Here is a 17,436-nt window from a genome sequence, read left to right as displayed (position 1 = left end):
TCAAAAACTTTTCATGTTATCTGTCTGTTTTTCATAACTTTATACTTTAATCCTGCCAGGTGCCTGTACAACCTTCTGAGTGGCACAAGACACTACTTATGCCACAGGCTTGGTCTTCATTCATGAACCGTGCATATTATGCCTGCGTTGAAGTAAGTTAAGCTAAGTCCAGTTGGAGGAAAGATATCCAACAATTTTCGATTCGAAATAAAAAAATAAGAGGTGTCACCTCGGCTTGTCATATTTACAATACGTTATATCCAGCGCGATGAGCGTCTAAGGTCAGTGGAATCCAAACACTACCTGTAATGGTGCTGACGGCTGATGACCAAAAAGGAACTTCTGAAAAGGGGTTGGTTGCTTAGTTATATCTTAACCGTGGGCACAAACGTTCCTAGATTCGAGATTCCGACTCAAAATGATGTTGTTCCCCCGTCTGAAGAGAGGAAAGGAAAAAATTAGGGTACAATAAAGTATAAATGTGAGTGGTCACACTTTAAATTTCATCCACAGGCGCAAAAGAAGGAACCACCTTTTGCAACATAATAAACAACACTACAGGAAAGTTGCGTTGCGTTGTAGTTCACACTTTAGGATTCCATCGACAGACTCGAAAGAACCACCTTCATAATAAACAGCACCACAGTTAAGCGCTGCTCGACTGACAGCTTTCATGTGAAAGGTTATCCTGTACTCCTGTATCACTAAAAAACTCAAAAGAAAGGATCACTTTGTACATTGTAATAAACAGCTTCAAAGGAAAATACAACTCAGTGAATAATAATAATAATAATAATAATAATAATAATAATAATAATAATAATAATAATAATAATAATAATAATAATAATAATAATAATAGTAACAATAACTACTTATATAGCGCTTATCCAGTTCTGTTCTAAGCGCTTTACAAAGTTTTAAAAAATCATATCTGTTTAAAATAATGCGAAATGCGTACGACGACCGGAGCGTTCTTGAAGTTGAATAGCGGCGTATCAGGTCTTGTATGTAGATGGGGGACTGTTGGTGAAGAGCTTTATGGGTGAGCAGAAGTATTTTGAATTTAATTCGGTCGGAAACTGGAAGCCAGTGGTAGGTAGAAGCTAGTGGAAGGTAGGAGCGGAGCCAATCAAGTGCAGTGCCACATATAGAGAATTTAGAGCTCAATCTTTTGAGCAATATTTCGTGGTCGACAGTGTCAAATGCAGCGGAGAGATCAAGTAGCAGGAGCATGACACAGTGGCGATTATCGATAGCACGCAAAATATCATTATGAACGCGAACGAGGGCAGTTTCGCAGCTGTGAAAGAGTTTGTAGGCTGATTGTAGCGGCTCTGTGAGTTGGTTAAAATCAAGGTAAGCTTGAAGACGCACAGCGACAACCTTTTAAAATTGTTATGTACCGAAGAAGTTTGTGCCCACGGTTAAGAAATAACTAAGCAGCCAACCCCTTTTCAGAAGACATGGAATGCGCTGCCGGACTCGATTCGCGCCATGGCCGGCACAAGGGAATTTTTAAGAAGTATTCGTCATGCAGCATTTTAAAATTGTTATTATCGTGGTTAGCTTTTGAAATTGTAAATTTTAATTTGTACTCACACATGTATTGATACATGAATGATTGGATTTCCTGGATATTTTAGATTTTTAAATTTTTAGATTCTAGATTGTTGGCTAATTTTTATCTTTCTTTTTGTTTTTGTGATTTTATCTGTTTATTTGTGGGCTTCCTGTAAAGTAGCTTTTAGCTAAGTGGAGTGCCACGTAAAATAAAGTTCTTATCTTATCTAAAGAATGAACTCATCCACAGACGCCTGTCACGGTACGATCACATTATCATGATGTGTGAGATGCGACTCTGAGTCGTGACGAAACTTTTTTTCGCAGGGCCGCAAAGCTGAGTTAGAAATGCAGTACAGTCATGGGCATATTCAGGATGCCGAAGAACTCAAAACGAGACAAGGAAATTCTTGGCTATGGTGAGCAATAAAATGTTTAAATATATGACGAGTTGTAAGGAATCTCTATACTTTCCGTAGCTGGTTTAGCTGCAAGCTTAAGTTTAAGTTGTTAATGCTTTGGCAGAAGTAACAGAAAGAAACATTCAAAATCACAGCATTAGTTTTGCATACATGAACGCTTTTCAGTCGCTATTCTGTACACAAAGGGTACTACAGCGGTCAAGCATTACGGCCAATCCTTCATGTGCTACAAAAGCGATAAGGAGAGGAATCCTCATTCCCCACCATTGCTGATAAGATTACGGTATCTTGCGGCGTCAAATTTTATTATTTTCTTGGTAATTTTCTGCCACCCGGAAAACCTATCAACACGTACTTCCAAGTTTCACCTAATTTTATTGTCTATTTTAATTTTGTCAGTGAGTATGGTCGATATTTAGCAATTTCCATACAAGAAATCGAGTCGTGTATAAGTTCACATGCAGCCAACGGTGCATGAGCGAGTGCAGTAATTGCTATATGACATAGGCAACTCCTTTATCATGAGTGGAATAACTGTTTTTATAATTATTACATAGGCAACTCTGTATCATCATAAATGTTATTAACTTAGGAAAAGAAACTTTTACCATCCATTACCGTGACTTCAGTTTCTCAAAACTTCCGAGAACGCGTGCACAAAGTTCATCACCACAAAATTCTGCGTTAAATAATTTTGAAAGCTAAAACTTTGAAAACGTTAGTCATAAGAAGGAAACTGGACTCGGTTTCACTAAAACCTACCACCTACTGACTGACATAGGGTTTGAAAAATCGTTCTCGTGCCTGGAAATTCTTCGGCTTGGGAAGCGGGAATAATGCTCAAGTTTATAGATTGTTCTCATTTTGGCTGAGACAAAAAAATAAGTCTTGATTGCCTAGATTGCAGTGGAGCTTATGTCAAACGCTTTATCTTTCAGGGTGAGGGATCAGTTCACCGAACAGCTGAAAGCAGCTTCAAGGTAAAAGCTCCTGTGGCTTTGCTTTACTACGCTCTGTGATTGGTTAGCAAAACTCGCGCCACTTTCTCCTCAACCAATGAGAAGCAAAAACAAAACCAATCGTGATTTGCTCGCACTCGTTTTCCCGCGCTTGGCGCCTGTTACCTGTATTTGCGTTGAATTCTGATTGGTTCATTGCGCTGTTTACGTCTGTTGTGATTGATCAGAGTAATTACTTTGGTTTTGGTTTTACGACACTCACTTGAAAACCGTTCTAAACAAATGTTAAAGGCCTGAGGCCGCCCCGTTCAGATTTCGTGCCTGGCAATGTTGCTTGGAACGGGTACTGATTGTGCCGGTAGATGTTCGAACGTTACTCTTCGCTGTGCACTGATGGGCAGATTTTTTCACCTTTGTGGGGGGAAGAATTTTTATGAGAATGTGTAAAACCTGTTTACGTGTCGGTTCTTACAGGACACCTCTGTTCATAAGTGGCATGTTAATTGTTTTATTTTTTGTATCTGTATTTTTAGAGGCAACCCCTCAGTTCAGGGTAATTCAGTGTTGGCTCTAGCAGGCCTGGCACAAGCTGTTTCCTTATTTGTACAACAGCAGAATTCCTCAGGGGAAAGGGAACAGTATCAGCGAAACACAGAGTGGCTCAATATGGTGGCCGACACAATTATGGTGGTACTAGATGGGAATTATAAACCCAAAGGTCCTACTCTAGTCTGGTGTCAACAGGTGAATAACTATCGGTTATTACATGAGACATGATGATTGGCGTCTGCTCTTTGCGAGCGTTTTAATGCGTTAGAACGCGTGGGAGTTAGTGGTCAAAAGAAAGCAACATTGGACTCTCATCAAGTTTCGTTTGGCCAGGGTTTAATGATCCGGTTTGTTCACTAAAGCTTCTTGTACATTATGTAGTGCCATTATTTTAAAGAAAAGCAACTAGGAATGCAAAATGTAGAGCAACAATTTTAAGACTACGCCCGCGTGTAATATTAGCGAACTCATGCAGCGACCACGGCAACGTCAACGAAAACGTTACTTGAAAATATAACTTTATATTATTTGTGCTACTTCGCCATTTTTTCAACACGTTCAACTTGTGCAAAAAACGGCGAACTACCCAGAAACCAAATTGGTAGGAGTGGCGTTCAAGTTGAGAAAAGAGAATGAAAGGTTTTCTAGATGATGCACTTCGCTACCTAGCACTTACATCAAAACATTCCGTTCACGACAACCCAGTGATCTTACACGAAATCTATGACAAATATGTACAACGTTTCTGCATCAGCCGATTGGTCCTTATTTGGTGAAACGCAGTTTTAACAGCAAAATGAGGTTTATCTTTGATTTACTAATAATTATTAATACGTATGTTAAAATAACATTTGAGCCCAACTGGATAGGATTTATAAGGTCACCCAGCCAGTAATTTGAGATATAGTAGCCGCCCCTGAATTCTGTAACACTTAATGTGATGAGATAAAAAAAAAATGCTAGAGAAAGTGGGAGTTTCAGATTGCCAGTCGCACATATTCAAGGAAAAAGGGTTTCTTGTGGGATAGCCACTAGTAAATAGTTGTTTTGCGACAAACGACAAAGTATTTCGGCTTGAGAAAGCGGTAGTAATGTAAGCTATAATTGACCGTTGGAATCCCTTGTACTAACCTTCCTTTGCTGTGTTCAGGTGTCTTCTCCGACCTCCACCGCCAGCTCGTTGTTAGCTCGTTCATGTGCGGCATTATCCCTGTCACTGTTGGTACCTTGTCTGGTGACACTGGACACTGACAGAATTCAGAGCATGACTGAACTGTTAAAACAAAGGGTTCCTGGACAGGCCAAGTGAGTAAAGAATGGTGTACAGAACAACCCAAACACATGCACCTGGAAAAACCAACTGGAACACACTGAACGCTTATCACTAATTCTAACCCTTACCATGCAACACTGAATCGTTCATTGCTGAAAAACTTAATTTGCCACGTTAAAATCGTTCGAGACTCAGCTCAAAGTCTCGATTGCACATCATTCTCTTTAAAGCCCAGGTACCGGTTGCATTAAGCATCTTAAGATAAGTGGGATTTTTCTGCAGTTATTCCTTGCCTTCTAAAGGATTTTCTTTCGCTATTTTTGTGTCCCCTATCCTCAGTAAACTGCTTTCAGCCGAGTGATCCAATGTAACACACGAGAAAATCCATCGGAACGCAGAGAATGGCTGCAGAAAACTTCCACTTAACTTTAGATGCTTTATGCAACCCTGCTCAGGACTCGCCGATAATTCCACTATATAATTAGGATAAAAGCCAAGCCGGGAGGTAGGAGGTAGCGTTGTGTCCGTAATAAACCACAAAATTCCAGGATTTATAAAGTCTTATTTCGCAGCCACTCTTATTCACTTTTATGTCACCTGGTTAATATCAAACTATAACTTAATAATTTCTGTGTTTTTTGTCAGTATTATAGACACATAACGCAGCTGTTTGTGTTGACCTTCGTCCTATATTCCTTGCAAATGTTCACCTTTTTTTTTCGTGATTTTAATGCATGCCGCTAGAACATGGCCCATACGATGTTAGCTTTAAAGACACCAAAAGGAACCATCGATGTATTTTGTGCTGTATGCTCACGTCTTTCTGTCCACTAGTGCCTCAAAATTTGCTTTAAATCGCTGCAAACTCCCTAGTTGGTTGGAAGGGCAATTTGAAATCCCACTTAAAATGGCGGAAAGGTTCGCTTGCTGAAGTCTCATGTCAGCGTCATCTCCATTGCTACAATTTGCAAGGATTCTTTTCTGGAATGACTTTAGTTTTCTTCTTTATTTCAGAGCTGGGAGTTCTGCTGTGGTGCAGATGTCTTGTTCATTAGGACTTGGTCTCTTGTTAAGTAGACTCTACGAAGAACACTTCAGGTGCGTGTACAAGAAGAGGTTGCAGCTTTTTCTCCTCACCCCCGCCCCCTCCACCCCCCACCCCGCCCTATGATTTGCCCCTAAATCTACTAAACTCTAATTTCAATCAAACCGATCTACGTAAAAGGCCACAGAAGCGTTGTTTTTCGCCCTCGTGTAAACATTGTTTTTATTTTTTCTCTTTTAGTGATCTGTGTGGCAAGGAGGTGAGCTTATTACATGTAAAGTTGTCCTGAATTTTATATAATATTGAGGTTAATTTAGCGTTTTATTAAACCTAAAAGGACACCAAGTCCAGTTTTAAAACTTCAGATTATTTGTGCCCAGCACACACACCAACCTGACATGAAATCACCAGCAAATATTGACATGTTATTGATTGAACCCCCTCAGGGTTACTTGCTGATGACTAAAGCTTTGGATAACTTGGAGAATGCCGCCCTGGCAAAGGAGCTGGAAAACAAGTAAGAATAAAACAAAATTCACTTTGAAGTCTTTGGTATTTCTCCTTTGAAGTCTAGTCAAGGCTTTCTAATTTGGAAAATGTTGACTTCACCTTTTATTATAAAGTAAAGTCATTTTGTGTAGCAACCTCTCCGCCAAAAACCGCGGAATCAAGGAATTCCTTAACAAGCCACTGGGAGCAAACACACACTTGTCCCTCGATCACTTTTCATTCGTCAGAACCTTTGCTAGCTGGACACGAATGAACTAAGTCTGTGAACATTAGTTGTTCAAACAAGGTGGCTGTCTTAATGAAGGGAGAAAGTCTTGGCTCAGTTGTATTGATTATTAGACTAAAGCAGTACGCCTCGAATTTAGTTCTTCCTCTCTGCTGTCCAGCTAGGTGCTGGTAGTCCTGAGTTCCACTTGTCACACTTGCTGATAATATAACCAAGTGTTAAGCCTTGAGCATGTTTTTTGTTGAATTAATCACTATTTTTAAGACACTACGTTTTGTGTACGTCTCGTTTTGGTAAACTTCCAGACGAATTTGAATTATTGAACGCGTTGCAATCAAATTAACTGTCACATGAGAAACGTTATATGGTTTATTCCGCAGTGAAGGTGCCATTCTTGGCCTGGGACTAGCTTTGTCTTTCCTGTGTAAGGAGGGTGTGGTGGACTCCAGGGTTCACGTGACAAACATGTACCACAAACTGATGAGCATGCTAGAGGAGCATAATACGGACTGTGATCAAAGGTTGCAGGTATGGTACCAACACTCAACAGCTTGTATATACATTATGGCCTATTGTCTTATCTGAGGACTTTTCTTCCAGATCTTTTAACAGTTCCAGTTAAACTTTTGGAAACTCAATTAGGGAAATTTCTGAGTTCTCCCAAACTTACTCTCGCTTTTCGTCAGCACGTGTGATTGTTTTCCTAAATATCTTTTATCATATCCTCTGATTGGTTGCGGACCAGTAAGCTGTCACTGTTTCTTCTAACTGTAGACAGATCGCTCAAGTTTATGGCGGAAGTGTATGCTTCTTTTTAACGGAGCTACATGTATTTGTATTGGCGACCAAATAAACGTCCATATAATTCAAGGGTTGTACACACGCGCAGTTGAAAAATAATCAGCGATTTTCAATTGAGTGTTGAAGAAAAGCAATTTCACGTTTGCTTTGGCTTTCCTTTATGCGCTCTATGATTGGTTGGCAACGTTCGCGCCATTTTCCAAACCAGTGGGTAGCCAAACCAAATTCAATCTTGTCTCGCTCGCACGCATTTCCCGCGCTTGACGCTGGTTACATGTGGTTGCCTCGAGTTCTGATTGGTTCATTGTACTGTTTACGTCTGTTGTGATTGATCAGCGTAATTGTTGTGGTTTTGGTCTCTAAGAGTAAAATCTTTAAACGATGCGACTTAGTACAGGTACTAGAAGGCATGTTACTCAGTTGTATATATTAAATTCAAGCTATACGGTGCGTGAGAACCAGAAAAGCATGAAGTTTAAAGCATCGGTTATGTTTTTTACCCGGCCGACAACGTTTTTTCAGTTAGATGTCGACGAAAATATTTCTTGAATTAAAGTTTCATCATGCATAAACTGATCATCGATTTCCCTGTGGCTTTAGGCCTCATTCGTGACTTTGAATCTTGTTTTAGAACCTGTGTTTCAGCGTGTCTTGTGTTTGTGTGAGTGCCTTTTACACTGGTCTCCTGTCTGCTGACGAAGCTATAGAATGCGCTAACAAAATTCAAGAAATGTCGGTGAAACACTTCCAGGTCAGTAAGACTAAAACACACGCCATCCTTATATTACAACATGATGAGCTGATGGGTAGGTTGACAACCATGCGCCGACAAAGGCTTCTTCTACAAGTAAAAGAACCTTACAGTGATAATGTTAGACACTTTCGTAGTGTGAAAGAAAACCTGAAACTTTGAACTTGATTAAACCCATCCGCACATTGTAATGCTGGTGCAATATTTTTACTAACTGTATCCAACTGGCAGCTGTTTGAAAGCGGATCTTGACCTAGGACTAAGCGACAGCTAAGGATTAATCTTGACCTAGGACTAAGCGACAGCTAAGGATTTTGGCTCTCTTGTTTTATAAGCGTTTTCTCTGCTAATTAAGTTTCAATTTGAAATTAGTCAATAAAGCACAAAAATTATTTTAAAAGGAAACTTCATCAGTTGAGAAGTTAGTTAGTTAGTTAGTTTCTGAATTGAAGATATGGAGAAAGCACCATCCAAAGACACTCCGCAAGGACAATAATCTGGTTTTCTCAACTTTACTGAATGCAGTGACTCTACGCCGATAAACTACAAGTTCCGATCGGCTCTCTCAAAGTATTAATTGTAATACATCGTCGTGAAAGTGCGTAAGACCTTTGTTGTTTTTAATACACCAGTCTTTTCGTTCACCAGGCTTGTGGGGTTTCTTTATCGCTTGGTCTGCTTCTTCATGGACTAGTATCGTGTGGTCATGGTGGAGTTGTTCATTTAGCGAAGCAACAAGCTGATGTCTGGCGAAGTGTTCTTGAAAATAAGGTAGCTTTACTGATATGTAAGCGCTATACAACACAACTGCAGTTGGAATTTGCTTTACTGACTTTAGAAATAGTTTGTTTTAATCTAACTAAATCAGTCGTTTGGGTCAGGAGGGTTGTCCCGAAACATACTACTGCATAGGTACGCTCGTAAACTTCATCATGATTAGCGATGATGCCAACAAACAAAAAAAAAAACACCAATCCAAAGCCCGTCAAACAAGAGCGTGAGCGTCCGGGAGTTCAAACACTGAGATTGTGGAACAGTTTGGGGTCAAATCCTAGCGAACGTTTGAACCTACACTTATCTATTCTAAAACACGAGATAATTTGAGCCCATTGGGACAGGAACAGAATGTATTAGAGTTGTTAGTCAAACCAGAACGGGCGTAAACTGTTGTCGTATCCCATTTAATTCTATCAGATTTAAAGTTTTTCCAAGTGTACGTCCTTTCAAGAGTCGTAAGAATTGAAGGAGAGTGTTAATATCTCGCTGACTGTCATTCATCAGACGAGAGCTTTACATGCCAGTGACCGTTTCTAACGATGAACGTTTATGGCACAAACAACTGACCACAAAGATTAAAACTTAGATAAACGCTCCCTTTATTCGGATAAACCAAAACACTTTAGTTAGTTGGTGGGAACAGCGGGTGAAAGATACAGCATGTAATCTTGTTTGTTATGATATTGACCTCCGCCATCTGTTGTCGTTCGTTTCCAGGCCGTTCCCGAGCTTCAGCAGCTTGCTGTCGTGAATGGAATTATGGGATTACTTGGATCAGAACAAGGGCTGTTCATCGTAAGTAACCCGGAGCTACGTCTATAGGGAACGTTTAGGATGTATTTGGTGTTCATTGGTTGCAGTAACTTCTTTCTTATTTTCCTGCAGGTGGATTCTTCTACTGCCGTGGACGTCTTTTCTTCTACTAAGGGAAGCATCATAAAATTTCTCCAACAGGTAGGATGACAGTCTCTTCCTTTCAGTTAGTTTATCACTACTGTAGCGGTGCAGCAGCACGAATTGTGGTTTGCCTCGTCTTTCAGATCGTCTCATCTCCAGAGAATGTTGGTCTGAGTTCCAATACAGCCTGGCTGCTTGGCCATCTCTTCACAGCCTCCACAAGCAGTTCAGTTAGCAAGACAACTGGTGAGTTGAGACAAAAACCAGCAACGTCTAATCTAGTCCCAAGGTTTCCCACTGCTGATTCACGGAAACAACTCCAGGGGATCAAATTACACGTTATCGCTAAACCGCAAGCAAGGTTCCGCTTTCCGCCGCAAATGGCTTGATCTTCAGGGGTTTTGTGAGCCCAGCTTTAGTCTTCATCATCTGACGCAAAAAAAAAAAAAAAACTCACAAAGCGGTCGTCGTCTGACACCCTTCTTCAGGGGTTTTACAAAAATATTACGTTAGCACATCACTCTCCAAGAAAAACACTTATGGCAAAACAGCAAGCTGAATTTTAGTATCGTTGCTGAGTATATCAAGAGACTCCTGCCGTATTTTTTTTTTATGCTTTCGAGATAATTTTGTACTTAATTCAGAGGTTTTTTTTATTGACGATTCACAACGCAGTCTTGTGTGCACTCAATACTGGTTAAAGGGAAGCTTATTTTGGTAAAAGAAATGCATCGGTGTTGCAAACTTTGAAATCGTCTTTGCAGTAACGGCTACCCTTATAATTAATAGGAAAACCAGTCCTTATGAAAGTTCCGTGAAAAACAATCTGATTCCAAAACCCGCAGTTCTCATACCTGAAGGTTACTCCTGGCATGCAGGTTTTATGCGATGAATACAAATTAAGTTTTCTGGTCAAGAACCACCACTGTGTGGAAAATCTTCCTCTGTATCTCAACTGTTCAACCTGAACTGCTGATTCTCATGACTGAATGTTACGTTTTCCAGTTCTTAGTTTTTGCTTTGTTTGCACTACACGGTAACTCGCGGACTGTCCTCTTCTGCATCTTGCAAGTGATCAGTGTATATGTTTACAAGAAGAGTGGATGGTTGTCATGTAAATGTTTTATTTATCTTTCAGTTCCATCGAACTATGGCTACTTGTCAGAAGGTGGCATGTTAAGGCCGCTCTTTGATTTTCTTGTGCAAGCTGGGAAGACAGGTGCGTTAACTCCTCCGGGCATAACAATTGACAACATGTAATTCCTTCTAAAAACCAATACGAACCAGCCGCTCCCTCCCCATTTCTCTCGCGGTTTCGCCGCTCTCCGCCGCCAACTTGAAAAATTTTGACCGCGAGTGAACAAAACCGCCATGTACGCAGGCTAGGCAAAATACCAAAATATAGTGACTGACAAGCAAAGTAATGGGAAGGACGTTCAATTGTGACTTCTTAAACACGGAGCGATCCTATTAAAGGGAAGGACACGCCCCCTTTGAAGCGCTTTGTTGGCTTCCAAACGGATCAGTATAATGGTGGATGACGTCGGTAACGGTCGAGGAAAAAAGAGAGAAGAACTATCGTTTGTAAAATCGAAGAGGGAATCGATTTATCAATAAAAATAAGCTAAACGCTAACTATATATCTTGTAAAACACCAGAACTGTAGCGAGATTAACGATAATAACGGAAATAATCATGTTTCGTTGCCGCAATCGAAAGATTACATGTAACTTACCTCGAAATTCGAAATCCTTCTACCAAATACACAGCACAAAGATCGAAACCATTATAAACTGAAGCCTGCGACGAACTGGACATCTGTATCCCTCCATCTGAACATGCCGATAACCAAATTGTTCGCCAAAACTGGCGGGATTTTCAAAATTTGGCAGATGTTTTCCGCTAAACGGCCGCTCGAGTCGTCATGTGGGGTTCAAGTTCATTACCGCTTGTGTATCTATCGACCACGTACGTGAAAACTAACTCTACTAATCCGCTGGAAGTGGCAGTAATAAATTCTAAACTTCTATGCACAATTCAAAAATAAAAACATCTAAACACATTTCGTACCTGATCATGCATATTTGCATAATTTGCTAATTCGAAAAATCACCAACGGATATAAACAAAACACGACCTGATGTTGCTCTCATGTATCTTATGGATGAAATGATAATGGCAATGGCTCTCATATCAGTATTAAAATTAGCCAGTACTAAATATATTCTAAGTTTATACAGTAAGCGATAGAGAGGCGGACTTCGATCGCTTGCCCTTGAGACACTTCACTTTTCTCCTCCGTTGCCCGATCCGTTTTTTCTCCTAGGCTTCGCTTCCGCGACTTTCCGCGACTCTTTACTTAATATCTCTCGCCCACTAAACGACACAAAGGATCGAAGCGATTCCATCTCAGAAGCCGGTTTCAGAAGAACAACCTATTTCGAGACAGAGTTTGTTTACGAACTTTATCCTATAACTCATTTCGGAAATATCTCGAAAGGATAAGATTTTACCAGCCGATAAATGAATTTCCGATCTCAAAATAGACGGATAACTTAACTTTCTAAATTCTTTTCCTGTAGTCATATTCGTTGGATTGATTTTGAACAAAATAACTCGAACTAAAACAGCTTTTCAGCCAACTCGTCACGTCCTTTCAAATCGAAGTTGCGGGAACTTGAACGTGCTAAAATAAGACCTTTGGTAATCAACCAATCCGATACGCGCGTTTGGGATTTTTGATTGACAGTCTGAACTGTTCAACCTGGTCTTATAGGATCGCTCCGTGTTTAAACCAGTCGAAGTGTGAGATGCATTACCAGGGGAACTAAACATTAGATTCTCAAGTTCGTTTGATTTGTGCTGGAGATACATAGCCCGGTTTGGGCAAATAACGTTTAGCTATAAAGCTATAAAGACGGCAACCAGGCGAGGTATGCTTGTTTGGAATAGATCGTCTGCAAGCATAATCTGTTTTGTCATCTTTACAAACACACGAACACGAAACACTTAGGCAGATGACTCTCTTAAGTTGGCGTCAGACGCATTTTGCGTCTCTACTAAAAATGGCCAAGTGATTTGATTGGTAACTGTCAATAGCTTTGTTTCTGTCTTGTTTCTTCAAATATGCTCGCGAGTGTGATAATTTTGACGAGGGCAAGAAGAAAAACCTTAGATTTAAGGGTTTTCTTTTTTTATTTTACCATCATTTAATTCGTTATTCGCTTGCTTTTTAGGTCCTCATTTGAACTTTTCTGGCAAGGTGGTGCCCGTAGTGCTGGAATCACTTGTTAGCGGTCCTCAGGTGGCCTTACCGCCAGTGAACTGGGCATCAGTTCTTGGTCCTATTATTAGAGCAAAATTCGGTAAGCAGAGCAAATTTGCATTGTTTCTCTGACCTTTCCTCAGAATTATCAACTTTACAGGTAGTTACTGCGAAGTTAATTCTTTGTTCTATGCAACGAAGAAGCCAGTTTTAATGCCAATCTCAAGACCACACAAACCTCAAGAGGTTTATGTGTGGGTGTCCTGTGGAAAGGTTTGACGTTGTTAACATTTGTGTCCTTACCAGGGGAGGAGACGAGTCAGCTGTGTATCAAGCTCGCAGTGAATCAAGCCCAGTCCTCCTCCAGTCTGTCCTCGTTCCTTTCCTCTATGCTAAGCCCCGTGGTGTTCATGGGATTGGGGGTAAGCGTGCTGTATTCTGTTCACCAAATACGTAGTAGAACGACAAACCGCCTGCCAAATTATGGGGGCTACCAAAGGCCTACTTTGGGTATCACTTTAAAAACTAAAAGACGTATTGGAATCAAAAGAAACCCAAAACTAATGGTCAAGTGTTGTTAAAAATTACCTTACAAGTTTTTGAAACTATGTTTTAAGCGAAAAGTCTGGAACAAAGAAAGTAATAGAAAGTGTGTGGCTGGGAAGAGATGAGGCTAGCGCGCGCGCGTGAGTCCACGCTTTCGGCGCTTACCACCTCGAGAGTTCGTGCTTTCGGCGCTTAACACCTTGGGCATTCGTGCTTTTTGCAATTCACGTTTCTCCGTAAATTTCAAGAGGAAAAAGACTGTTTTTCAGCCTATTGTTTGCTTGATATGATATAGGACCTGTGTAAAAAGGAGCTGCTACAGAATCTGCCAAGGCTGCTGTACGTCATTTCGTCTTCAAAGATTAAGGAGTTATATGAAGGAATGCTATCAGATCCATGGAGAAATGAAACGGTCAGTTAACGAGTCATCTTTCTATTATTGGCTGGTGAAGAGAATGGTATTGATACGTTTGTTATGAGCATGAGAATGTACACTTTCATCATCAGTTTCGAAAGGGGGGCGTACCCAGTACAATGCAGTGCAATGCAATTATTTTTTGTGGAAAACATGCTTAGCAAACAAAATCTATCACTACCTGACGAAAAAGTGCTAAAAATGTTTTGAGAACTGTTATATTTAAAGTTTGTATAAAGCATTATATTGAAGTACGTACTATCAACGAGAAATGAAACGTTCAGTGGCTGCGTGGTAATGATTAAAACACATCATGATTAGGGTTTGACGGAAAAAAATGGCAATGTTCTCAATAGAAGTCCGAACGTTTCGGGCTTTGCCCGTCTAACTTAAACATTTTATTGAAAGTATATCACTCCTATCAATGATAAAAGGAGTTTAATGTGCCTTGATAAATAAACAGCCCATTCCTTCCGCTATCAGATGCCTCAGCCTTAACTTGAGTTTTTTTCCATCACTCACCTAATAACAGTATACCTCTTCGTGAATTCAGCATGTTGTGTCAAAGTGACCGGTGAACCTTTCCTTTTCCTGGCTAGGACCCTGCTTTATGGACGGCCATCCTGGAAGCTCATCTCTCGGTACTTAGCTTAAAAGAGCCAGCTCCATCAGTGATCGGATGGACCATAACTGCCCTGGAAAACATGTACAACGCCTGTACTGAGGCGAGCACGGTAAGTACCGTTCATTTCGCTACCGCACATCTCAGCCAAACTTTAACGCCGTTTTCTTCCCTCCCCAGGATCACGTCTGTCTACGATTACTTGCTCGGTGTTTGTCAATGATCCCTGTTGATAAACTGGAAAGCATTGTAGGCAACACTCAGGTGAGAATGGACTGTAAAATCCATATTTTGGTGTGAGTTATGGTACATAACGGTTAAGAATTATTCCCGAAGTGGAGGTGGATATTGGTGGATATTCACCGAGTTGCGAAGCGACGAGGAAAATATCTACCGCTAATCAGAGCTCTTGGTAAATACTATCCACGGGTCTGGGTTTTGCTTTTGAAATTCAGTCTTGGGGAATTATTAATGGCTTGAGAACCTTGAGAGTGCTTTATCCAATTTCCAACACCTCGAAGTTGGTAAGTAAAAAAAGAAAAAGAAAAACAATTCTGCTGCTGGTCGTTTTTTCGATCCACGTCTCGATGTTTAGAAATCGGATGAAACGTTCTTCCTCGTGTTTACTCGTGATTACCTGACACAATTAAACGACCTTGAACCACTAGACATGGATGGCGGTCACAAACTGTTAAGTAAGGCAGCTAAACTGACTACTCACGCTTAAATCACTAAATAAACAATATTCAACCTCATAACAACATGTCCCCCAAAATCTCGCCTGTCGCTTGGTGTACAAATACGGCCCGATAACAAAGGTCTTTAGTGAGTATATGAATATGGAGTGTTGGTTCCACGTTTCTGTAAATGCTTCTTACCTTTCAGTTTTTTCCCCGTTTGTTTTCATATTGTACGTCAGTGAAATTGCTTTTTCTTGTAGGTCATATCCACGAAAGCATTAGTTGTGCGGTGCCAGGCGGTTAGCGTTGGACGAGCGCCGGTGAAATGGCTAACATCTTGTATTGATTGGATTCTTACTGCTGATCTTTGTGGTAAGAAGACTTGAATCTGACGCTCTTGCACAGTGCCACTTCACTTACAAACGTTGTCATAGTAAAGAAACTACACCAGATTAATGGTATTTTTACTTGACAACATAGTACAAACTAGAAGAAAAATGAAGTTCCTAACGTGTCACCGCCAGCAGAACTGATACTTTTGGTACATTTAATGCTTGCAATGTATTAATGCTTTCCATCTATTTTGAGGATTTTATGGAAATTAAGCAGCGTTTAAGGGCTAGAACACCCAGTTCGTTTGTTTTTCAGAACTGAGACGCAAGGAATACTTGCATTGTGTTGTTGGAGTCATAATTGATTCAGACCACAAACGCAAAAGTGACGAGAAACAACACTGGTTTCTGGAAGTGATTGGTCAGTTTAAGAATACAGTTCAGCATTCAGGAGAAGCTTCGACCCATCAGGTACTCGTAAAATTAAGAAAATAAGTAATTGTCTTAATATTTATTTCAGTATATGGGTTTATCTTTGTTGTGGACATAATACAAAGAAAAGAAAGCGATTCCTCGGAGTGCTGGAGTGGAATCCATGATCTTCCAGGTACAGCAGACCCGAGCTACAGTGAGACTTTATTTACTTGGTTCATATGCGACACGCCCTACATACAGCTCAGCAATGACCTCAGCAATGCTAAGAGCGTCATGCGTAACAAGAAAGGGAGATTAATAAGTAAATTATTTGAAGCTTAGTCGTGTAGTGAGGAAACTGTTACAAGTATACAACTTATGGTAACTGTCACAGCCATGAACTTTTGTGTAACGGAAAACCAAGAACATTTTAATGTTTTTATTTCAGATTTTGTTTAATTGTTTCTCTTTGCTGTCGATGATATGTGCTGCTTGGTGTACCGTGCCGTTACTTCAAGGACTTGGGCCGTCTCCTTTGACTGAGCCCGCAATGGGCCTTACAGCGGAGTATTTTGGATCACTTCAAAGGTTTCCATGGCTACTGCCGCTGACATTGTCGACTTTGCTGAAGAAAGAACCCTGGGTACAACTCACGGGAAAGGTACATGAAACAAAAGCTAAAACTATTTTCCACTGCAATCTTGAATTACAGATCAAGTGTTCACGTTGTCGGTGCGAAGATTGTTTGCATTTTTGTCACATTTCATGAGCTTTGATTCTTTTTTTTTTCTTATGTATCTCAGGTGCTTGACTGGCTTTTGTCGTTAAGAGATGAGTACAAAGTTCAAAGAAACGAGCAGCAGTTGCTTATACAAGGTGAATTGAATGAGTGACTGATAGCCCACGTGGTACTCCAGTAGGCGTTTTTGTGAGACTGACTGACCTCTGAATGTTTGCTTGACTGAATGGCTGACTGTCTAACTGATGGACTAACAGACAGACAGTTTGATTTACTGAGTGACTGACTGATTGTTTGATTAACTGAATGAGTGCCTAACCGATGAACAGACTAAGTGAGTGACAGTTTAGTTTGATTGACTGACTGACTAATTGACTGATTGACAGAATGACTGACTGATTGTCTGACTGACTAATTGACTGACTGACTGATTGACTGACTGACTAATTGACTGATTGAATGACTGACTGACTGACTAATTGACTGATTGAATGACTGACTGACTGACTGATTGTCTGACTGATTAACTGATTGACTAACTGTCTTACGGATTCATTGACTGACTGTTCGATTGTCTGAGTGAAAGTCAGACTGACTGACTATTTGACTGATTGATTCACTGACTGATGGACTGACTGACTGACTGACTG

General features: G+C 40.4%; 1 protein-coding gene across 1 annotated transcript in view; it reads left to right on the top strand.

Moving 5' to 3' along the window:
* LOC146476932 (focadhesin-like) overlaps window positions 1-17,436 on the top strand; it is a 34,368-nt gene that overhangs the window by 16,710 nt on the left and 222 nt on the right. Inside the window, exons 24-47 of the mRNA XM_085114039.1 lie at window positions 60-152; window positions 1,891-1,982; window positions 2,924-2,965; window positions 3,478-3,688; window positions 4,644-4,798; window positions 5,781-5,864; window positions 6,052-6,070; window positions 6,258-6,328; window positions 6,928-7,075; window positions 7,980-8,099; window positions 8,748-8,870; window positions 9,594-9,671; window positions 9,762-9,830; window positions 9,917-10,019; window positions 10,912-10,992; window positions 13,010-13,138; window positions 13,345-13,460; window positions 13,880-13,996; window positions 14,599-14,733; window positions 14,802-14,885; window positions 15,562-15,673; window positions 15,950-16,104; window positions 16,496-16,708; window positions 16,851-16,923. Coding sequence (XP_084970165.1) covers window positions 60-152; window positions 1,891-1,982; window positions 2,924-2,965; window positions 3,478-3,688; window positions 4,644-4,798; window positions 5,781-5,864; window positions 6,052-6,070; window positions 6,258-6,328; window positions 6,928-7,075; window positions 7,980-8,099; window positions 8,748-8,870; window positions 9,594-9,671; window positions 9,762-9,830; window positions 9,917-10,019; window positions 10,912-10,992; window positions 13,010-13,138; window positions 13,345-13,460; window positions 13,880-13,996; window positions 14,599-14,733; window positions 14,802-14,885; window positions 15,562-15,673; window positions 15,950-16,104; window positions 16,496-16,708; window positions 16,851-16,923 — 2,623 coding nt within the window. The remainder of the gene's footprint in view (window positions 1-59; window positions 153-1,890; window positions 1,983-2,923; window positions 2,966-3,477; window positions 3,689-4,643; window positions 4,799-5,780; window positions 5,865-6,051; window positions 6,071-6,257; window positions 6,329-6,927; window positions 7,076-7,979; window positions 8,100-8,747; window positions 8,871-9,593; window positions 9,672-9,761; window positions 9,831-9,916; window positions 10,020-10,911; window positions 10,993-13,009; window positions 13,139-13,344; window positions 13,461-13,879; window positions 13,997-14,598; window positions 14,734-14,801; window positions 14,886-15,561; window positions 15,674-15,949; window positions 16,105-16,495; window positions 16,709-16,850; window positions 16,924-17,436) is intronic.

This window comes from Pavona decussata, unplaced genomic scaffold, assembly GCF_977016875.1.
Source record: "Pavona decussata unplaced genomic scaffold, jaPavDecu1.1 SCAFFOLD_72, whole genome shotgun sequence".
NCBI lineage: Eukaryota > Metazoa > Cnidaria > Anthozoa > Scleractinia > Agariciidae > Pavona > Pavona decussata.
This window is presented reverse-complemented; position numbering and strand designations above follow the sequence as displayed.